Raw genomic sequence first — 24,596 nt, forward strand, 5'->3', positions numbered from 1 at the left:
GGGATATCAAAGAGCACGTTAAGGCAGGGGTTCTGGTGCAAAGATCTTCCCCCTGCAACACCCCTTTGTATCCCATTAAGAAGAAAAAGAACCCAAGGGTTCCCCTGACACAGAATAGTTCATGACTTACAGGCAATTAATGATGTTACAGTGAGTGTGATCTATCTCAATTGTCCCTAATACACACACCGTACGGTCACAAAATGTTTCACAGTCATTAATTTGGCAAATGCATTCTTCTCCGTACCCCTGCACTCTGACTGTCAGTATCTTTTCTATTTTACTCACGAAGGTAAACAATACTATTGGACGGTCCTCCCAAAAGGGGGAAAGAACTCCCCAACCATCTATTCAACAGCGATGGCAGGGATTGAGCAGTGGCAACCACCTCATCCACAGACTGTACTATTGCAGTACGTGGATGACCTCTTGCTCTGCTGCCCGGACCAGACGTCCGGCAAGGAAGCTACAGTTTCCTTGCTGTGTGTTTTTTGGCAGAGAAGGGTTGCAAGGTCTCACGTGACAAATTACAGCTACGACAAGGGCATGCACTAGTGTTTTTTGTGGTGTTGCGGTCAAGGAATGCACGGATCCGGAAAATATTTTTGAGTTTAAGAAGGCAGGAGGAGGCAAGGGCTTGAATGGGTGGCTTGAAAAAGAGGGCAGAGTCGAGGATCACACCGAGGCACCGGGCGTTTGGGACTGGAGAAAGTGAGCTATATGCAAAGTCATATGCAAATATCTGTTAGCCGTTATCCCTGTTATAGTGGAGCATCGACTGTAAACATATCATAAAACCCTAGGATAAGGGCGGCAATTTGGTATTACTCGATCACCCCACTTATCGCCAAATGTGTTATCCCATCCTGAATGATGAGGAGACATGAGATGTTTGAAAGAGAGGCAACTAATACATATGGGGAAACATTAATAACAATATTGATCGAGGCTATAGATTGTGTGAAATACACTGGCAACACATTTAAGTTTATGGCCCCAAATAAGCAAATGGCTCCTACTTTCTATACACTTCCAAAAATTCATAAGGGACTCACAGCATTGAAGGGATGCCCCTCTGTTTCGGTAATCAACTTGGTTTGCCAAAACACAAGTGTATATGTCGATCAGATGCTGCATCCATTTGTGGAGGTTCTACTCTCCATAGATGCAGGGATATGGCAGATTTGCTGTTAAAGCTAGATGATCTAGTATTGGACAGGGACATCTTGTTGGCATCCATTGATGTTGAATCTTTATAAAGCAGCATCCCTCATGAATTTGGTGTCAGGGCAACAGAACACTTTCTGAGGTTTTAGGCCACTCACTTTGAGAAACACAAGCTCTGGATCATCCAACCACTCTCCTTCTGACACACAATTGGCTTTTGTTTGATTTTAAGCACTTCCTAGAGTTATAGGAGTATTGCTATGGGTTCCTCCTGTGCACCATCCTATGCTAATCAACTCAGCTGGTGGGAGCCATATTTTAGGATAATGCCAACTGGTGAGCGCCAATGATCATCTTTTGAGGCCATTTCCTTGATGACATCTTGATATTGTGGTCAGGATCCGGGGAAGAACTGTCTAGATTTGTCATCAGCCTAAATTCTAATATTATACGTTTAACATTTACTGTAGAGATGGATAAAGTTTGTTTACGTTTTTAGACATCCAGATAAAAAAGAATTAGACTGTATACTCTCTACCAGCATCTATCGTAAACTCACCTCTAGCAACAGTTTGTTAAATTGGCATTAGCAATCATTCCGGAGCTTTGAAAGAGCCATTATTTAAGGATGAGACAAAATTGCTCTAAAACAGAGGACTTCTTTTCACAACCTAGAGACCTCAGAAAACATTTTATTAATAATGGATGTCAATGATCGCAGCCCGGGAAGGTCACGCAGAAAAAACAGCTGTGATCTTTGTGCCAAACAGCTATCTGCTTCACCCTATCGTCCAAACAATTACACGAATGACCGACAACGGAGGAGGCCACAAGTTGTTTCCATAATAGGCCGGTTATCAGGAAGCGAACAGTGAGCGTATGCTATATACACCTCCGATTCCAATGCTGGGAATATATGTATATACCCCCGACACAGTCACTGCGAACTCCATCATAACCACAGCACTACTCGCCGCCACCACCAGTCGATTATTATACAGGCTGACTGGAGGCCTAGTTCTGGCTTTCAGGTGTGTGGTTTACAGAACAAAAGTAACACTACTATTACGTTTTATATTTAATCCAAATGATAGGCAATGTTTATCAAATATGTACAAAATATTTTACAATAGGGACAAAATACAGCATATACAGCTACATAAAATAAAAAGGAATAGCGGAAGAAAGTTAATACGTTACTCACAGAGATGAGGCAACTTAGTGGAAGAGCACTTTGATTTGGGTACCATTCAGCTAATAGGATTCATGCATACACAATGTGTATCTGTCTAAAGGAATCAAGATCATGACCTTTTATCAGTACCTGAGTGACACACACATCATCCTGTGATGACCGCACGTGGGCCGGATTGTGGGATGTTATCATCCCTTCAGGATTTTATGAAACCCACAATTTATGCGATAACTTCACTCTTGATGATTGCAGAAGTTTGAGATCACCATCATACTTTCCATTAGGATTTTACCTTAGCCATGCCATGGCAGCTGTCAGTTATCTGGCCTCTATGGATTTGTGGTTTATAGGCAGGGGTTAGTTATGAGAAAACATGCAGATTCTTCCCCGATTAACTCTGAAGCAAAAAAAGTATATCCCATGACTATCAATTTATACAAGCCCCAATATTCAGGGTATGTGCACACGTCAGGATTTCTTGCAGAAATTTTCCTGCCAAAAACCGGACATTTCTGCCAGATATCCGCATGTGTTTTTTTTCCGCGTTTTTTGTGCGTTTTTTTTGCGTTTTTTCCCAATGTATAGAATTGCGGGAAAAACGTGGAAAATCCGCAAAATTAATGAACATACTGCTTTTTTACCGCGATGCGTTTTTTTTGCGGAAAAAAACGCATCATGTGCACAAAAAATGCAGAATGCATTCTAAATGATAGGATGCATAATGTATGCGTTTTTAATGAGTTTTGATAGCTTTTTTTAAGGCTAAAAACCACACAAAAAAAGCGAAAAAACCTGAACGTGTGCACATAGCCTCATGCTTTTCCATCAGTGCCAAGCATCTGGTGAAGATGTTTGGATGAAAGGAATGTGCACCTGTGAAAAGCAATAGTATCTCTAAGGTGTGAGGTCTTTGCTTTAATCCTCTCACTTCACAAAAACCTTTTCCTGTCTTAATTATTCACCCAGTCCTCTGAAAAGAGTTCTTCTGTCTATTCTAAATCTCAATTACCTGTCCAAGCAATAACTCTTTGTCCTTGCACAACACACACCCTGGTTGTGTTAGCAGCGGGTTAATCAGCGTGATGTCCACAATGAGCAACAGAGAATGTTCATTTATTAAGAACTAAGAACATTCAGCATACAACATGAGAATAGGATCAATCAGGTTTCTGAGAGAGAGATATGCTGTTACTTTCAGTTTCAGGCACAAGAATGTGCTCACAGGGAAGGGAGGAGGAGCATCCTGTCTGTAAATGAGGACTCTTTTTTTTTCTACCTTTGTTGACATGTGAACAATATGCATGCAGACATATAAATCACATCATATTAAACAAACAATAGTTGTTGCAATACATACATATCAATATGCATTAGGCCAACAGGTTGACACTGCAAGAAGCCTTTACTTCACAAAAGGAGCTGCCAGCATGTTAGATAGGATGGTTCACTTCTCTTTTCTACAGTGTAATCTATTTCTAAAGGTACCTTCACACTAAACAACTTTCCAAGAGAACGACAACGATCCGTGACGTTGCAGCGTCCTGGATAACGATCTCGTTGTGTTTGACACGCAGCAGCGATCTGGATCCTGCTGTGATATCGCTGGTCGGAGCTAGAAGTCCAGAACTTTATTTGGTCGTCAGATCGGCCTGTATCGTCGTGTTTGACAGCAAAAGCAACGATGCCAGCAATGATTTACATGGAGCTAACGACCTATGACGACCTGTGAGAATGATAAGTGAGTAGCCCTTACGTCACAGGATTGCTCCTGCATCGTTCTGGAGCTGCTGTGTTTGACGTCTCTACAGCGACCTAAACAGCGACGCTCCAGCGATCTGCTCGTTGTCTATATCGCTGCAGCGTTGCTGAGTGTGACGGTACCTTACGAGAGTTAGCTAGTGGAGCGCCCCCACACCGCCGCAGGGCCGAGGGGTACCCGGAGCCGGGCCTCTGAGTCTCAGTTCTGGGGTTGTCACGGTGGCTAGACCCGGTCCGTGGCCCTGTCTGTCAGTGGGGGAACGTCCAGTGCAATAAATGATGATAATGGTGCAGTTGTGGGGTGCAGGTCGCGGTAAATAATGAGGACACCAGGTTGCAGTCTCTTTACCTCTTTACTGAAGGTTTTGGAGACCTCAGTCCAGAGCGCTGTTAACTGGGTTGTCAGAGACCGGCCGGTCCAAAGGCACATCAGGGGTTCTCTTTACAGGTGGGAATCAGTGTCTACCTTCTAGCGCTGAGTGTTGTAGTTCTTCCCTGCTGAGCTCCCGGGATAGTCCTCACAACTGTTTCTGTCTGTCTCTACTGTTCGTTCTCTCCGTCCTCCAGGTGATATGGTAGGACGCACCCGTATGACGGGGTAGGCCTGGAGTTCTTCCGGGACCCTAGAGTCGCCCCTCTCCCACAGCTGCCTCCGTTGTCTGCTTAGGTGTTAAGTGAGACAGCCAACCTGTAATTAGCTGTCCGGCCGTGGTTTGCAGTGTACTTAAAGTCTCTTACTTGCTCGGCGTTCCGGCCACCGACTGTTTGCGCCTCAGAAGGATGTTGCCTCGGTCTAACAGCACGACTCCTTCTGGTCCCAATTCCTCTTTACTGTATTCCCGTTGTGCACTGGTTAGTTCTGCTCTGAGGAGTCTGCCAGGATCCCATCCCTGACAGGTCCTCTCACTAGCTCTTCCCAGCTACTTCTCCCTGTCTTCCTGTCCAACCCACCAGTTTTACCAGAGTGTGAGGAGTGGCCTACTAGATAGGACCACCCCCCCTGGTGGCCGGAGTGTGAAGTGTAGTGAGGTGTTACCTGGTCAGAGAAACTCCCTTAGTGCAATCAGACGTACCATAGCTCCCCATAGTGGCGGAGCCACAGTACTGCAACGACCAGGACTCTGGGGCGCTGCACTAGATTACAAGCTTTTGTCCCACTGCAAAAAAGAGAGGATAGAGGGAGGAAGGGGAGATTTTAATATTTTCTATGACAAACAATATGCCACTAATGTCTTTACTGCAGCCTTTAATCATGCTTTGAGGAGAGACAGACATCCACTTCTCAGTCTGGCAAGGAGAGAACCAGAGGGTGGATTTATGCATATTATTGGCACCTTTGATAGTCAATCCAGCAGCGTTTACCAAGGAGTCAAAAGACACTGGGAAATTCTCTTTACCAATCCTCATCTTGAGGAAGCCATTTCCCCACACCAAAAATCACATATACAGTAGTGTTCAGAATAATAGAAGTCCAATATAACGAGACAGATTAATCATTGTTTTTGGTATAAATTATATTACCACATGTCAAACAATTTACCTGTTCGCAATATAATGGTAGCTATGTGCGGTTTCTAGACACATTGTTCTGACAAGCTGGAACCTACAACATTTTGAATGGACTCGCTATTTACAAGATGAAGAGGTGTTTTGTCTGTGACGATATTGTAGCACTATTGGCACCTTAGAGGTACGGACAATTTATCCATTTATTTCATGAACATTTGAATTATACCTCTGTAAACATAGCTTGTTCTACATAGAAGAAGCTTTATATGTTTACAGAGGTGTAATTCAAATACTCATGAAATAAATTAATAAATTGTCCGTGCCTCTAATAAGGTGCCAATAGTGCTACAGTATTGTCACAGAGAAGTAAAGTGACCACGCATGAAATTCACACATAGCTTATACTACCTATAACGCTCCTTCTATGTGTGAATTTCATGCGTGGTCACTTTACTTCTCTGTGACAACAATGTGGCACTATTGGCACCTTATTAGAGGCACGGACACTATCTTTTGGTGTCCTAAATATCTGAATTATACCTCTGTAAATATTGAAGGGGCCTCTTATGTAGTATAAGAAATATTGTTGGTTAACACATTATCACTTTATTTACAGATATCTCTTCAGATGACTATTTGACAAAACTATGTTTGGTTTAACTTTTTCATGCTGTGAGGGGTTGTAGTACTGAGGACGTTCTAGGGTTAATCAGGGTAAGAAGACGGTAAGTGGGGCGCCACAACTTGCATGCTCAATTTAGGGTGCCAACCTCTGTGGCAAGGAAGGGTACATAAAGATGAATAACTAATGGGGAAATGATTGAGGCTCCATACCCCTTTCCACCTAACTTTTAACACGTGATTTAATGTATATGCCATAGGAATTATATACAGTTTTTCATTTCTATAATGCCAATTTGTAAAGTTTTTCTGATCAGGATCATATCAAGTAGTTCCTTTTTAATAAGGTATAAATAAAGTATCTAAATATGAATAATTGAGATTTTTCTTCGTGAGAGACATGTACGTACTCACACATTTCTGCTCCATATTGTACGCATAGATATACAAAGTTCTCCTAAATACGCACACTTACATACACACAGCTCTGCTACATATGAACATTTGCATACACATAGAATGTATATATGCAGCGCCCCAGAGTCCTGGTCGTTGCAGTATTGGCGCTCCGCCGCTAAGGGGAGTGCTGGTACGTCCGATGGCATCTAAGGAGTTCACCTGACCAGGTATCACAGACACCAATACACTTCATAGTCAGGCCTCCATGGGGAGCTAAGGGCACTATGCATTAGGCCACTCCTCACAATCTGGTAAAACTGGGGGTTGGACCGAAAGTTAGAGAGAAGCTGACTGGGGATTGAACAGGCAACATCCCGTTGTGGGGAGAGACTCAGAAGGGTCCCTGTCAGGGGTGGGATCCTGGCAGAGACCTAGCGAACTAGAAGAGAACGTTATGGGACCGCGCCTGCACTTCATTGCGGCGGTACCCAAAGAAAGGACAAGAAGCGAGGTTTATTGTGAAGAGTGAGAAACGAAATCAAAGCAACAAGGAGATAAAGCCAGTAGGAGTCGTGCTGTAAGACCGAGGCAACATCCTACTGAGGCGCGTAGCCGGTGGCCGGAACGCCGAGGAAGTATTGGGCTCCAAGCATTACTTCAAACAGCGGCAGGACAGTCAGTTATAGGCGGGCTGTCTCACCTAAGCAGACATAGGGGGCAACAGTGGGAGAGGGGTGACTCTGGGGTCCCGGAAGAACTCCAGGCCTACCCATCATACGGGTGCGTCCTAGCCATATCATCTGGGGGACGGAGAAGAACATCAGAATCAGTTGTGAGGGAACATCAGAAACAGACACAACAGTTGTGAGGACTATCCCATGGTGCTCAGTAGGGAAGGACTACAACAGACAGCGCTAGTTGGTAGGCACCGATTTCCACCTGCAAAGGGAACTCTGGATGTGCCATTGGACTGGCCGGTCTCAGCCAGCTCGGTTAGCAGTGCTCTGGATTGAGGATCCTGAAGCCTTCAGTAAAGAGGTAAAGAGACTGCAACCCTGTGTCCTCGTTATTCATCGTCACCTGCACCACGCACCACCACCTACATCTTTTATTGGACGCCCCTTAGCAGGGTCACGGACCGGGGTCTAGCCACCGTGACATCGCCAGAACCGCAGAAGAAGAGACCCGGTACTGCGTACTCTGTGGCCCTGTGTCTGGGGGCGCTCCAAACTTGGCGTCACGAACAGGATCTACTTAAGCCTGACAAATCAGGTCATGTGTGCCTTGGAACTGTGATTGAATTGTGCTTGAACAGTGATTTATTGCAAGGACTGTGTATCGCCATTTGCCGCCAAAAACCGCCGCCATTGCAGCGCTAGGGAGAGCGCAGGAGAAGAAGAAGGGCGCTGAAGTGGGCGATAACAAGATGAAGAGCGCGAAAGACAATGGCCGCCCAGTCTAAGTATTGTGGCATCCTGAGGACGTGTCCGTCAGCAGCTGAGGTACACCTTCTCATTCTCTATGGGGGGTGGAGACCATGGAGACGGGGCCGCCCACAAAAGAGAGCACGGGAAGAAGACACCGAGGAGGAGGCAAAGATGGCGACGTCGGAAGCACCGCATGGGGACAACCTGACCCAGCATGAGGCTGCACTACCCGTCACAGCCCCAGATTCGCCATCGTTGCAGGGACTGGCCCTCACGGAGTTACCGCCGGGCGGACCTAGCCGGCCGCCGTCTGAGGAGTGTGTGACAGCAGCTGAGGCCCGACAGATAGCATGCCGCCGGGAAGCCGACGCTCAGGTGACCGCTCGGCTGGGCCAGCCTATGGAGGTCCGCCTATCTCCAGTGTCCCCTGCTTCCTCCGTCCCGGCCGCGGCAGAGTGTGAGCTGCAGGCACAGGGCTTGAGAATCCTGCCGGAGGCAGAACACCTGCGGTGCCTGATGACAGCGTGGAGGAATAGACCTCAACCTGCGGCCCAGATCGACCTGACGGATGCTGAGAAGGTCCCACCGTCACACTGGGGAGTGGTGGTTTTCTTTAACTCCCGGGAAGGAAGGGGAGTTATTCAGGAGATTGGAGAGCCACTGCAAGTCCGCGTTGACTGGAGGGAAGTGGAGTCCTGCGGTGGAAGGTATGACAAGGACCGCGACTTGGAACCCAGAGACGCAGTGACCTATACCCGATGGAGGAGGGAGGTCGGCTGGATGGCTCGGGGCGTTCAGCGGAGCATCACCCTCCAGGTTGCGGCTGGGACCTTGGAGGACAAACTCCCTGCGGAAAAGGTAACGGAACCCCAGGATATCTCGACCCACCGTGTACCTGTGGGGCGTGCTCACTCTCGGTTGAGGAGGGTGGCCAAGGGAGGGGTGCTGTCGCTGCCTGGACGGGGATCAGGTCTCCCTATACCACCACGGGCCGTTTGCCAAGTGAAGCCCGGAAGGAGACCACCTCCTAATCAGTCAGAATGAAGCCTTAAAGTTCTGCAAACTGTACATAGTTAACGGTTTGTCCTTTTGTGTTTTCTGCTGCTATAACCCGACCAGGGTTATCTCTTAAAGGGATCCCTTAGTTGACCCGGGATCCCTATTGCTTTTTGTTTTGCTTTTGTTTTTCTATTTTTGCACAAGTTACCAAGAACTGCTGAATCATGGACAATGCATGATTACAAACTTATTGTAAATAGTTTGCCCTTACTAAAGGTGCCCCTACTGGTTTTACAAGAAAAAAGACTCTTTGCGAAGAAACTGTTCCTGGAAACAGTACAGGAGTTCCTGCTGCAAACGAACTCGCAACTTGAGAAGTTGCACTACCTCAAAGAAACTGGAGTCCCTCTTAAAGGGAATGTTCACATGTTGTACTTAAGAATAATGTTGCCTTTAAGATAGTAGTGATGTTTACAAAAAGAGTATGTAGTTATTTAAATGGTTAATAATGTGCTAGAGAATGAGGACAGGAAGTGAACCCGTGGAGGTTGGGTGGTGAGTCCTCCTAGGAGCCATACAGAGATGGCTCAGTGATCTGAGTGAAGGTTTATAAGTTCTATACTGTGTATAGCAGAAGAAAGGCAGTAGGCCCAGACGAGGAACTAGGCGGTCCTGCACCAGAGCGAGAGGCAGTAGGCCTGGGCAAATAGACAGGCGGTCCTGTGAAAGTAAAGTTGGAAAAATTAGGAAAAAGTTGATTAGTATTGTAGTATTTTATAAGTAGGTCTTTAGTGGGTTCAGCTTATACGCCCTTAAAGAAAAGTTGGTTTATTGGTAGTAGGCCTTTAGTGGATTCAGCTTATACGTCCTTAGAGGCAAAGTTAAATTATTGTTCAGCATTTGCACTTAGTAGAATACCCGGCTGGGTAATAGGAGATATTTATAGTATGTTATCTCAAAATATTTAACCATGTTTTGTTTGTAACGTTTAAAGAGTCCTCACCTCCCATAAAGGGAAGCACTGTTAATATTACTTACTACTTGTTATTGCATTTTAAAATTTGTATGTCTTTTTGCTGACATGTATTGTTGTTTTCTTCCCAGTCCGGGAGTACTGGATTTAACCGGGGGGGAGTGCAGCGCTCCAGAGTCCTGGTCGTTGCAGTATTGGCGCTCCGCCGCTAAGGGGAGTGCTGGTATGTCCGATGGCACCTAAGGAGTTCACCTGACCAGGTATCACAGACACCAATACACTTCATAGTCAGGCCTCCAGGGGGAGCTAAGGGCACTATGCATTAGGCCACTCCTCACAATCTGGTAAAACTGGGGGTTGGACCGAAAGTTAGAGAGAAGCTGACTGGGGATTGAACAGGCAACATACCGTGGCAGGGGGTGTTGCGGGGAGAGACTCAGAAGGGTCCCTGTCAAAGGTGGGATCCTGGCAGAGACCTAGCGGACTAGAAGAGAACGTTACGGGACCGCGCCTGCACTTAATTGCAGCGGTACCCAAAGAAAGGACAAGAAGCAAGGTTTATTGTGAAGAGTGAGAAACGACATCAAAGCAACAAGGAGATAAAGCCAGTAGGAGTCGTGCTGTAAGACCGAGGCAACATCCTACTGAGGCGTGTAGCCGGTGGCCGGAACGCCGAGGAAGTATTGGGCTCCAAGCATTACTTCAAACAGCGGCAGGACAGTCAGTTATAGGCGGGCTGTCTCACCTAAATCACCTAAGCAGACATACGGGGCAACAGTGGGAGAGGGGCGACTCTAGGGTCCCGGAAGAACTCCAGGCCTACCCGTCATACGGATGCGTCCTAGCCATATCATCTGGGGACGGAGAAGAACATCAGAATCAGTTGTGAGGGAACATCAGAAACAGACACAACAGTTGTGAGGACTATCCCGTGGTGCTCAGCCGAGAAGGACTACAACACACAGCGCTAGTTGGTAGGCACCGATTTCCACCTGCAAAGGGAATTCGGGATGTGCCATCAGCCAGCTCGATTAGCAGTGCTTGAGGATTGAGGATCCTGAAGCCTTCAGTAAAGAGGTAAAGAGACTGCAACCCTGTGTCCTCGTTATTCATCGTCACCTGCACCACGCACCACCACCTACATCTTTTATTGGACGCCCCTTAGCAGGGTCACGGACCGGGGTCTAGCCACCGTGACATCGCCAGAACCGCAGAAGAAGAGACCCGGTACTGCGTACTCTGTGGTCCTGTGTCTGGGGGCGCTCCATATACATTACTCCATTTTGCTGTTCCTTCCAGGTCATGTGATTGATTACATGATCTGAAAGGTCCTTGAGCAAGTCAGGTGGAAGGTTCTACAGTTGCTCACTCAGGATATGCAGCCTCTGTGCAGTTCCTGGTACCTTCCTCTCCTGCCAGTACCAATCAGTTAGGTGTGGGGTTGGAAGACAGAGAGCAGTTCTCTCAGTGACCAGGAAGGACACATTTGTCACAGGAAGTTTCCTCCAGTCATTAGGACACACTCACTAATTTTTCAAACTTTTTTTCTTGTTAAAAGTGTGTCTTATAGTCCAAAAAATACAGTAAGTTTTAGTGCAATTTCCCTTTCTCATTTATACAGTCTGGTATATGTTTTTGTACAATTTGTCAATAATATCTAGTTTCTCTCCTGAGTAATTTTTGAATGTCACTACTAGGACAATCCCTTCTAATGCCTCATGTTTGGTCCTGTTAAAATAAAAACACACAAACGTCCATGCAGGAGTCTTCCACCGGTGTCAGTACTTGCGGTCCCGGGGCTCATGTGAGGTTGTTACATCATGTGAGCCCTGCGCCCAATCAGCGATAGTGTCACTGTCACCACCTTTGGACTAATCGAACAATAAGAGGAAGTCAGATAACAGCCGCCAACCTGGCTTCCTGTTGATATTAAATACATACTAAGGTGGTGCTGATTGAGTGCAGGGCTCGTGTTATGTAACAACCTCACATGAGCCCCTGTAGCAAGAGTGATGACACCACTGGAATGGCCTGGCGTGGAAGGTAAGTATCAGTGTTTTTATTTTAATGAGGCCAAACACGAGGAATGACAAGGGGTTTACCTAGTAATGGACAACCCTGTAATTAAAAGGGCTTCTCCCCTATGTGGCTTCTCTGATGTTTATTAAGAGTTGATTTCTGCTTATAACCTTTCCCACATTCTGAACATGAAAAAGGCTTCTCCTCTTTGTGACTTCTCTGATGTTTACCAAGAGTTGATTTGTCTGCAAAACATTTCCCACATTCTGAACAGGAAAAAGGCTTCTCCCCTGTGTGGGTTCTCTGATGAATAAGAAGAGCTGATTTCTGGCTAAAACATTTCCCACATTCTGAACATGAAAAAGGCTTCTCCTCTTTGTGACTTCTCTGATGTTTACCAAGAATTGATTTGTCTGCAAAACATTTCCCACATTCTGAACAGGAAAAAGGCTTCTCCCCTGTGTGGGTTCTCTGATGAATAAGAAGAGCTGATTTCTGGCTAAAACATTTCCCACATTCTGAACATGAAAAAGGCTTCTCCTCTTTGTGACTTCTCTGATGTTTACCAAGAATTGATTTGTCTGCAAAACATTTCCCACATTCTGAACAGGAAAAAGGCTTTTCCCCTGTGTGGGTTCTCTGATGAATAAGAAGATATGATTTCTGGTTAAAACCTTTCCCACATTCTGAACATGAAAAAAGCTTCTCCCCTGTATGGATTCTCTGATGATAATTAAGAGTAAATTTCCGGTTAAAACATTTCCCACATTCTGAACATGAAAAAGGCTTCTCCCCTGTGTGAGTGCTATGGTGCCTAAGAAGAGTTGATTTAGCCAAAAAACATTTCCCACATTCTGAACATGAAAAAGGCTTCTCCCCTGTGTGAGTGCTATGGTGCCTAAGAAGAGTTGATTTAACCAAATAACATTTCCCACATTCTGAACATGAAAAAGGCTTCTCCTTTTTGTGACTTCTCTGATGTTTACCAAGAGTTGATTTGTCTGCAAAACATTTCCCACATTCTGAACAGGAAAATGGCTTCTCCCCAGTGTGGCTTCTCTGATGAATAAGAAGTCCTGATTTCTGGTTAAAACATTTCCAACATTCTGAACATGAAAAAGCCTTCTCCCCTGTGTGGGTTCTGTGATGACTAAGAAGAGTTGATTTAATCGCAAAACATTTCCCACATTCTGAACAGGAATAAAGCTTTTTCCCTGTGTGAGATTTCTGGTGGCCATCAAGACGCTCTTTCCGGCTAAAACATTTCCCACATTCTGAACAGGAAAAAGGCTTCTCCCCTGTGTGGGTTCTCTGATGAATAAGAAGAGTTGATTTCCGCTTATAACCTTTCCCACATTCAGAACATGAAAAAGGCTTCTCCTCTTTGTGACTTCTCTGATGTTTACCAAGAGTTGATTTGTCTGCAAAACATTTCCCACATTCTGAACAGGAAAAAGGCTTCTCCCCTGTGTGGGTTCTCTGATGAATAAGAAGAGCTGATTTCTGGCTAAAACATTTCCCACATTCTGAACATGAAAAAGGCTTCTCCTCTTTGTGACTTCTCTGATGTTTACCAAGAGTTGATTTGTCTGCAAAACATTTCCCACATTCTGAACAGGAAAAAGGCTTTTCCCCTGTGTGGGTTCTCTGATGAATAAGAAGATTTGATTTCTGGTTAAAACCTTTCCCACATTCTGAACATGAAAAAGGCTTCTCCCCTGTGTGAGTGCTATGGTGCCTAAGAAGAGTTGATTTAACCAAAAAACATTTCCCACATTCTGAACATGAAAAAGGCTTCTCTTTGTGACTTCTCTGATGTTTACCAAGAGTTGATTTGTCTGCAAAACATTTCCCACATTCTGAACAGGAAAATGGCTTCTCCCCTGTGTGACTGCTCTTGTGACTATCAAGATCTGATTTCCGGTTAAAACAGTTTCCACATTTGGAACAAGAAAATCTGTTCTCCGCTGTGTGACTTTTTTGAGGTTTAGGGAAAGACTTTTCGAGGGTAAAATGGTTTCCATATTCTGAAGGTGAAAATAGCTTCTTTGATTTAGGAGTGGTTAGTTTTTTAATGCTTATTGTGTGATTTTTATTTTCCTTAGTAGTCGATAATGAATCAGAAGACAGGACCTGTTTCAAAGGATCAGATGGTAGATCTTTGCTGTGAAGGGATGATGGTATATCTGGAGTAATTGTATTCACTTCAATCGTATCCTGTGGGATCTCAAGCTCGTCTGATTTAAAAACTGAAGATGTCAGCTGTCCCTCTGATCTCCTGGTACAATCATCTGCTAAGACAAAAAAAAATCATTTTTAAATAAAATATCCTTAATTTTTTTTTTTTTTTAACATTTTTACTTAAGCTGTCTGTAAAAATTGCAAGTTTTTTAAAAATATTGAATTATTCACCAAGACAATGACAGTTCACAGTGTAATAGAAAACCTCATAGCATGAACTAGTAGAGCATGGTGTTCAACTGTTTGTTCATTCTGCCTCCCAAATATGCAATAAAAAAACACCAATGTTATGTAGGCAAAAATAATACTGATAAAATGTCTACTCATCTTACAGAAAACAAGTCTCCATTCAAGACCATCATCTGCCAGTGGAGAAACAGAGGTTTCCACATTATTATTGGCTCAAAGGTTCTTGAAATGGAACATAGATCCCATAAACCAATGCAGCAATATCCGCTCTCCCAAAGTCAAATCTCCCTCTCGCTTCTGAGTCTTGCAGTGTACCCAAACTACATTTAGCATCCATCTATTTGACATTATTTTAGTGAGAACCCACTTAACCCCTTTCTGACCTCAGACGGGATAGTACGTCCGAGGTCAGATCCCCTGCTTTGATGCGGGCTCCGGCGGTGAGTCTGCATCAAAGCCGGGACATTTCAGCTGTTTTGTACAGCTGACATGTGCCTGCAATAGCGACGGGTGGAATCGCGACCCACCCGCCGCTATTAAGTAGTTAAATGCCTCTGTAACTACCGCTTCCGGCCATCCGGCCGGAAATGCGCTAAACGCTGCCCCCCGTCACGTGATCAGGGGTCAACGATGCATCGGCCTGACATCCAGAGGTCTCCTTGAGACCTCTATGGTTGTTGATGCCGGATCACCCTGTGATCGGCGCTCATAGCAATCCTGTAATTCTGCTGCATAGCAGTGATCTGCGCATCACCTCTATGCAGCAGAGGCGATCGAGTTGTCCCAGCTTCTAGCCTCCCATGGAGGCTATTTAAGCATGGCAAAAGTAAAAAAAATGTTTACGAAAATATGAAAAAAAATAAAAAAAAATATAAAAGTTTAAATCACCCCCCTTCCCCCCCCCATTTAAAATGAAACAATAAAAAAAAAAATCAAACCTACACATATTTGGTATCACCGCGTTCAGAATCGCCCGATCTATCAATAAAAAAAAAATGAATTTGAAAAGCCAGAATTACTTTTTTTTGTTCGCCGCAACCTTGCAGTAAAATGCAATAATGGGCGACCAAAAGAACGTATCTGCACCAACATGGTATCAATAAAAATGTCAGCTCAGCACGCAAAAAATAAGCCCTCACCCGACTCCAGATCACGAAAAATGGAGACGCTACGGGTATCGGAAAATGGCACATTTATTTTTTTTTAGCAAAGTTTGGAATTTTTTTTCACCACTTAGAAAAAAAAAAATCTAGACATGTTTGGTTATCTATAAACTCGTAATGATCTGGAGAATCAAAATGGCAGGTCAGTTTTAGCATTTATTAAACCTAGCAAAAAAGCCAAACAAAAAACAAGTGTGGGATTGCACTTGTTTTGCAATTTCACCGCACTTGGAATTTTTCCCCCCGTTTTCTAGTACACTATATGGTAAAACCAATGATGTCGTTCAAAAGTACAACTCGTCCCGCAAAAAAATAAGCCCTCACATGGCCATATTGACGGAAAAAAATAAAAAAGTTATGGCTCTGGGAAGGAGGGGAGCGAAAAACGAAAATACCCAGGGTCATGAAGGGGTTAATTTATGGTGAGTGTGTCTCCTGGGGCACAATCTGGGCACTATGTGTTGGGGAATAAAATGGCAAATGTGTAATTTTCACTCTCCAACATCCCCTAAGTGCTAATTTCCAGAAAGTGCCTGTGGAGTCAAGATAGTCAATACGTCTATAGATTAATTCACTGAGGGTTATAATTTCCAAAATCGAGTCACTTTATGGGGATTTCTACTGCACTGTTTTATTGCTTTTTTTTAATCATATTAGGGCTTTTGCAAATAGAATGTCCTCATTAATCTCATCTGGGATTTGCTGTTGCAACGTCTGCTTCTGTCACCAAATACCGCCTTATTCATTCTGCAGGCAGCACTGATGATAGAGAAGACATCAGAATCAGAAGCTTTGGGTGGCGCAGGCCCTGTCCAGCCACTAAGATTAGTTTACTGGGACCAGTATGTCATGATATGTACTTTTGCCCTGTCCTGTATTTGAATAATATGCCATTTGATGTATGTAACTGTTCTCTGGTTTCTATTAGCTGTAATATATGTATTTTCTTGTGCTGGGAGTTCACCCAATACTTGCAGCCCTAGGCTATAATGTAATTAAGCTTTGTCAACTAGTGAAGGAATAGCCATTGTTCCTCACAGCAGGTGGCTAGTCAAATGTACATACTAGCTAGACTAAGCGGAGCCCACTAGTCTAGAATCTTCTGATGGACCCAACCATTGAATAGAAGGTGTGACCCCTACCCCCCTTCATGGGCGGATCCCAGGAGCTCAGACAATCCATTCTTATTTTGAGATCAGATGTGAGTTGAACTTTGAAGGAGAACGAGTGGGGATTCTTAGCTGAGGCAAGACCCCACGTCCATCTGTGACTGCGGAAGCGAACGGGGCGAGACTTGAGCTGAGGACATATCTCGTCGTTTGTGGGATTGTTTTGGGATCCCTTGGACTCGTGTGGACTATTGTTTTGTTAGCTGGCACAAGGATTATTGGGAGGTGCCCCCCCGAACCTGTTCCGTTGGTTTAATTGTGGACTCTGTAGATCTACCTGCATGTGTTTTTCCAGCGTTCTTGATAATAAATCTGTTGAATCATCCCTTGGCCTGTTGTCCCTTCTTGCTCTGCCATACACCCCGTCACAAACTGGTGGCAAGCAGTGGGATCAGAGCAGAAGGAATGGAGGACAACGGCCCAACATCGGGAACCAGCACTGCAGAGTACAAGAACTGGACTGTGGTGAACTTACAAACAAAGGCCCGTGAACTGGGAGTCAGCTACAAGGGGCTCTCCAAGGAGCAGCTAATTGAGGCTTTGGAAGGAGTTCGCCTGCAAGATGACGCTGAGGAAGGATCCTCACAGCAAATGGAGGAAAGACTGCAGCCAGAGGTAAATACCCAAAAAAGTCAGTGGGTTGTGTGGTACGAGGAGGAGATGGCAGTGCTGGGAGAGGAGGCCACCATAGACGATAAGAGAGAGGCCATTCACAGAGCTCAGGAGAGGGAGGCCATTCACAGAGCCGAGGAGAGGGAGAGGGAGGCCATTCACAGAGCCGAGGAGAGGGAGAGGGAGACCACTCACAGAACCGAGGAGAGGGAGAGGGAGAGGGAGGCCATTCACAGAGCCGAGGACAGAGCTCAGGAGATGGCATTGCTGGAGAGGCGGATCGCTTTGGAAGCAGCTAGAAGCTCCAGACAGACTGTAACCCCAGCACCCACCATGAGGGAACTCCCCAGAGTGTCCCGCAAAGACTTCAAGCCGGTTAATGAGGCTGCAGGCGACATTGAGGGCTTCTTCCAGGACTTTGAGCATCAGTGTCGATTAATGGAAGTCCCGGAAAGGGAGCGAGTCAGACATCTTGTGGGGCTCTTAGAGGGTGGAGCTGCTGAAGCCTATAGAGCTATGGACCCTTGGGGGAACTGTGAGTATGCGGAGATTAAACAAACTATTCTCGAACATTATGCTGTGATGCCAAACACTTACAGGACTCAGTTCCGTACTTTAGCCTGTGATGGGGAAGTGTCTTTTAAGATATATGCTCATACTCAAACAAATATGTCATCGCTGGCTGGAGGCAGAGGAGGCCTTAACCTGGAACACCTTTCTCCAGGTTATCCTAAAAGAACAATTCTTTGCCCAGTGCCCCGTTGAGATCAGGGAATGGGTGCGTGAGAGGAGACCAGCGACAGTGGAAGAAGCTGCATCTCTTGCTGATGAGGCTCTCACCATCAAGCCTCATTGGAGGGTTCTGTTAGAGGATCGAGAGAGGCCTACCAGCTCTACAACACCGGTGGCCCCCAGTTCTTCTGTCCCCATTGTTGCCCATTCCTCTAAGCCACCATCTCATGCTGATACCCGTGTAAATGTGCCTCCAGTTGCTTCTACTGCGTTTTCTGGAATACGACGAGGAGAGGAAGTAGCAGAGCGCAGGTGTTATGGTTGTGGGCATCCGGGGCATCTGCAGGCCTCATGCCCAGCCAGCTCATGGAGGAGTCGTCCTCAAACCCCTCCAGCACCTTCAGGTGGGAGCCGGCCTCCAGGTTCCCTTACCCCTCGCCCAAGAGGACGCCTTGGATGGAGTGAGACCCAGCACAGATGCTATCGATGTGGGCAGCCGGGGCATCTGCAAGCCTCCTGCCCAGCTGTTCAAATGAGGATTGATCCTGTACCCAGTCGTATTATTAATTATGTACAGCCAAGTGCCATGAAGGAAGACGTGTCACCACTACGTGAGGACTGGCCTAGTGCCTCACCCACCCATGTTGCACCACAAGGAGTTTATGGTGTGCGACCTGCAGCTATGACGACTTCTGCTCATCGAGGTAAGCACTTGCAGGAGGTCGTGCTGGATGGACAGAGACTTATCGGATTTTGTGACTCGGGGGCTTTCCTCACACTGGCTGATCCCCGAGTGGTTCGGCCTGAGGCAATCCATAGAGGACCTGGGATTGTCATTGAACTGGCTGGTGGACAATGGAGGACTATTCCCACAGCCACTGTGGATCTGAACTTTGGTTTTGGGGTCAGGCGATGTGTGGTTGGGGTGATGGGTGGTCTGCCTGCAGATGTTCTCCGGGGCAATGATGTGGGAGAGCTACGATGCCAATTCGTGGCTGCATGAAGCCACATGTAAGTTACGCTCTGCCTGTGTGTACTTAACCAGCGACCTGTAGAGATCCCTAGTACGTACACAAATTTGGAGGGGAAGGGATTGTCATGATATGTACTTTTGCCCTGTCCTGTATTTGAATAATATGCCATTTGATGTATGTAACTGTTCTCTGGTTTCTATTAGCTGTAATATATGTATTTTCTTGTGCTGGGAGTTCACCTGTAACAATGTCTCCTTCCCCCAATACTTGCAGCCCTAGGCTATAATTTAATTAAGCTGTCAACTAGTGAAGGAATAGCCATTGTTCCTCACAGCAGGTGGCTAGTCAAATGTACATACTAGCTAGACTAAGCGGAGCCCACTAGTCTAGAATCTTCTGATGGACCCAACCATTGAATAGAAGGTGTGACCCCTACCCCCCTTCATGGGCGGATCCCAGGAGCTCAGACAATCTATTCTTATTTTGAGATCAGATGTGAGTTGAACTTTGAAGGAGAAGGAGTGGGGATTCTTAGCTGAGGCAAGACCCCACGTCCATCTGTGACTACGAGAGGCGAACAGGGCGAGACTTGAGCTGAGGACATATCTCGTCGTTCGTGGGATTGTTTTGGGATCCCTTGGACTCGTGTGGACTATTGTTTTGTTAGCTGGCACAAGGATTATCGGGAGGTGCCCCCCCGAACCTGTTCCGTTGGACTAATTGTGGACTCTGTAGATCTACCTGCATGTGTTGTTCCAGCGTTCTTGATAATAAATCTGTTGAATCATCCCTTGGTCTGTTGTCCCTTCTTGCTCTGCCATACACCCCGTCACACAGTAGTTACATCCAGTCTGGCAGTACGGGTGTGTACTGTCCAGCTGAAGTACTCTGCGCCCTCCTTCAGCCATCTGGAAAGCACTACACCCTACTAAAGCTTGAAGCATATTGCCGAAAACTGCCAGATATAGTCTTGCTCTCCTCTGGTTCAGTCCTCTGTGCTCAGGTCCCTGCTTCTTTCCTATTGTTTCCCTGGCCATTTAATGACTACTCGTGTCTTCTGATTTGATATTTTCTCTGCCCTCCTGATTCTGAACCATCTACTGGATTATTCCTCTTGCCATCTTACACCACAGAACAGCAGGTAACACCATGGCCCAAGAAAAGGTGTCTCTGTGTAAGTGCAGCGCTCCAGAGTCCTGGTCATTGCAGTACTGCCGCTCCGCCACTAAGGGGGCGATGGTACGTCTGATGGCACTAAAGGAGTTCACCAGACCAGGTATCACAGTCACACATTACATTTTACAACCCGGCCACCAGGGGGAGCAAAGGGTTCTATGTATTAGGCCACTCCTCACAACTAGGTAAAACTGGGGGTCGGGGAGGACGTTAGACAGAAGCAGACTGGGGATTGATCAGGCAACATTCTGTGGCAGAGGGTGTTGTGGGGAGAGACTCAGAAGGGCCCCTAAAGTAAAAAGAGGAAAGGGCTGACAGCACTCGCTCAGGGGGGCGCTCGTTCTTTGTCCAGGGAACCAACCTGGATATTCTAAACAGTCCAAGAGAAGATGAACAGCGCTCCAACCGGATGTTGTAGTATCAAACAAGGTTTTGTTGTGCCATGTGACAGCGACGTTTCGACCAGAACACTGGTCTTTTTCAAGCATACACCAAAGTACAAAATGCCGGTTTAAATAGTGTGGATACCACGCAGGGCACCAATCACCAACCAGCTACTAATTACTCAAACAATGTGACATAAAACATAGATCAGACAAGTGCAGGATACATGTAAAAAGACATAAAAACTCCTCCAACACAGATAATAATGAAACCATGAAAAATACAAATATATTACAGCAATCATATAGTGTTTATCTTTCATTAAACCAATCGGACACCAGCATCAACATATCCATGGTTACTGGGCACCAATGTCATAGCTTCGATCACGGTCCTCTTATCCAATGCGGATCCTTCCTGGGGTTGGCGCCAAAAGACAAAGGCAACCTATCGAACTTCCATATTCATCATGGGATAACCTGTGCAACAAATCGGGCAGCCGCTTACATATTGCGTCCATACCTGTGTCATATCCCTGCGTCATATAACCAACGAACCACAGGGTCGCAAAGTACCCAGTAACCCCCTGGTGAGCATAGCTGCGCGTCACGGTACCAGAACGCCCACATCACATGATCGCAGGACGAGCACAGCCCAGCGGTGACGCGTACACACACACCCAGAGCGGAGACGCCCACAGGCGCGCGCAGGCGCACTACCACTGGGACCAGCCGCAACACAAAATTCCGAGCGGATATCGAGTCCACTAAGAGGGTAAAGTGGTTTCGTGATTTGGAGGACTATAAGGTGGGCCGTGTCTTTCCATGGCACATGGGGCCCAACCAGTTCCCCTATAACAACAGGGGCAAATCTGGCCCATCAAAGAAGCGTAGGAAACCGCAAGGGAGGAAGTACTCCAATTTTGGCTTTACTTCGGCTGAATCCGACTCCAAGGAGGATTCCAACATTGAAGGTACTAGGCGATTGCATTTTTTAGAGAGAGAGAAAATGGACAAAACAAATCCAGGAGACGAGGTCGGAGAGGAGGCCGGAAGCACAGAAAATCGGAGCACACACAGAGAGCAACGTCAAGTGAAGAAGTACACGATGAAAACGAGGAACACGAAGGACAAGTAATGGAAAACAGGAACTTGGTGGTAAATATTTCATCTGTCACACTATCTGAAAATGAACTTAAGGTACTATCTAAGGGTTTATCATTTTGTCCGTCTAGTAATCCAGATTGGTTTACGTTACAAATTGACCTTCATGCCTTCTTTAGGAGGTTGAGACTATCATCATTTTTTTCAGATAAGCGTAGTGTCGTTACTGTGACTACAGAAGGACCATCACAAGGTTTTTCTTTACGAGATGTGGGGTTATACATTAAAAGTGACTTCCAACCACCCAGTAGGGACCATTTTGTGGAATCTTATATTGAACTGGTACAGAGAGACATTAATGAATTAAAGAGAACTTTTAACCCTCCAGGTAATCATAATATGACGTTGGCTGAGAAAAAAGTTTTGAAGGCATTGGCTGATAATACGCTGTTGACTATTAAACAAGCCGACAAAGGCGGAGCAATTGTTGTGATGGACAGTGCTAAGTATAGAACAGAGATTTTGCGACAACTGGGAGACCAGTGTGTTTATGAGAAATGATCGTGTAATCCTACTTTAAGTTTTCAGAAAGAGTTACAACTTGTGGTCAGTGATTCCCTGGCCATGGGACTCATTGACCACAAGTTGTCAGAATACTTGATTGTTGAGACACCGGTGGTACCGGTAATATATGTGCTACCGAAAATCCATAAGGATTTGCTAAACCCCCCCCCCCGGCAGACCGATTGTGTCGGGCAGGGGTTCTCTATTTAATAGGACCGCTATTTTTTTGGATCGGGTACTGCGCACCTATGCTACATCAGCGAAGTCTTATATTCGTGACACTAATGACTTCCTTAACAAACTTGATGACATTGATGTGTCTGAGTCCACTGTTCTTGCATCGTTCGATGTTGTATCTTTATACACATCGATCGAGCATGATAAGGGACTCGATGCAGTATCATGTGCACTATCGGGCTCTGGCGTGGCCCCGGAGTGTGCACGACTTGTCCTCACACTGTTGGAGCTCATCCTCAGGAGGAATTATTTCCTCTTTGGGGATGAGTTCTATTTGCAGTTGAGGGGTACCGCCATGGGGTCCAATGTGGCCCCCACTTATGCGAACATCTACATGGCGGAATTCGAGGACAGGTACGTGTACAGTTCCAACCTCTGGCGCCACGTCAGAGCCTGGTGGCGTTACATTGATGATATTTTTTTGGTTTGGGACGGGACTGTAACGGAATTGGACATGTTTCACCAATACCTGAATGGGGTCTATGTGGAATTACAATTCACTTTGACTTACTCTACTACCCGTCTTCAATTTTTGGATACCCTTGTGTACAAGCAGGGTGACAAATTAAGGACAGATATCTTTGTAAAAGAAACTGACAGGAATGGCCTGTTGCTGTTTGATAGCAATCACCCATGGAGAATGGTCAACTCCTTGCCTTGGAGCCAACTCCTTAGGGTTTGGAGGATATAGTGTCGGATGACACTGTGGTTGATCGGAGGCTTGATGAGATGTGCCTTAAATTCGTAAACAGGGGTTATCTGAAGAAGGAGTTGGGTAGGTTTAGTCAGAAGGCCCGTAACATGTCACGGGAATTAATTCGCAAGTCAAATCCCCATAAGCGCCCTAGTGAGCGCATTCCATTTGTGTCGACTTTTAACCCAGCCAGCAACCAGATAGATAGGATTCTAAAGAAACATTGGTTGGGTTTACAACGTGGTTTACCTTTGATATTAGCGTTTAAAAATTATCCGACGATGTCATACACAAGGGGACATAATTTGGGTGATAGTCTTGTTAGATCAGATATTGGAGCATCTAAAATTTCAACCCAGACAACTTTGAGCGCACCCAGGCATGGAAATTTTCCATGCCTAGGGTGTGTCAGCTGTAATAACATGTTTAAAGGGGAGTTTTTCCATCATCCCCATACGGGTAAAAAGATTCTTTTGAAAGAAGGATATACTTGTTCCTCTAGCTTTGTTGTGTACATGATTACGTGCCCGTGTGGGTTGGTATATGTGGGGGAGACCACAATGAAGGTACGGGCACGAATCAGTAAGCATAAAAGCACTATTCGGACAGGGCTCACCGACTTGCCAATCCCGAAGCACTTTATGGATAATAAACATTCGGTTAATCAACTTCGCTTTAGGGTAATTGATAGTGTTCCGGTTTTAAGAAGGGGAGGTGATAGATTATTATTACTTAGAAAGAAATGAGATGGATCTACACATTGGGGACATTACAGCCCAGGGGTCTGAATTTGGACTTTAACCTGCAGGTATGTATCCCCAGATAATTCTATGCCCCTCTTCGATATAGCATTCTCATCATTTTTTTGTTTTTAAAGTGTGTTCTATTTTAGCAGTAATGTTATCACTTCTCCTTTACATAGTTAAATGTTGTTGGCTAAGTCTTGGAGAATATTACTAAGATTTAGCTGTCATGGTGGCCTATATGCCCCTTCTTTATTTTTTGACTCCAGACTGCCTTATTATGTATATACTAGACTGTGGCCCGATTCTAATGCATCGGGTATTCTAGAATATGCATGTCCCCGTAGTATATGGACAATGATGATTCCAGAATTCGCGGCAGACTGTGCCCGTCGCTGATTGGTCGAGGCAACCTTTATGACATCATCGTCGCCATGCCGTGCCCGTCGCTGATTGGTCGAGGCCTGGCGGCCTCGACCAATCAGAGACGCGGGATTTCCAGGACAGACAGACAGACAGACAGAGACGGAAAAACCCTTAGACAATTA

The 24,596-nt window shown here is 45.6% G+C and overlaps 2 protein-coding genes across 3 annotated transcripts in view; both read right to left on the reverse strand.

Annotated features, from left to right (window-relative positions):
* LOC143767993 (uncharacterized) overlaps window positions 1-24,596 on the reverse strand; it is a 277,579-nt gene that overhangs the window by 200,361 nt on the left and 52,622 nt on the right. The window lies entirely within an intron of this gene.
* Window positions 1,838-24,596, reverse strand: part of LOC143767100 (uncharacterized) — a 45,007-nt gene continuing 22,248 nt past the window's right edge. The window contains exon 4 of the mRNA XM_077255122.1: window positions 1,838-14,358. Within this exon, the coding sequence (XP_077111237.1) occupies window positions 12,173-14,358 (2,186 nt within the window). The 3' untranslated portion in view covers window positions 1,838-12,172. The remainder of the gene's footprint in view (window positions 14,359-24,596) is intronic.

Source organism: Ranitomeya variabilis, chromosome 4 (genome assembly GCF_051348905.1).
Source record: "Ranitomeya variabilis isolate aRanVar5 chromosome 4, aRanVar5.hap1, whole genome shotgun sequence".
NCBI lineage: Eukaryota > Metazoa > Chordata > Amphibia > Anura > Dendrobatidae > Ranitomeya > Ranitomeya variabilis.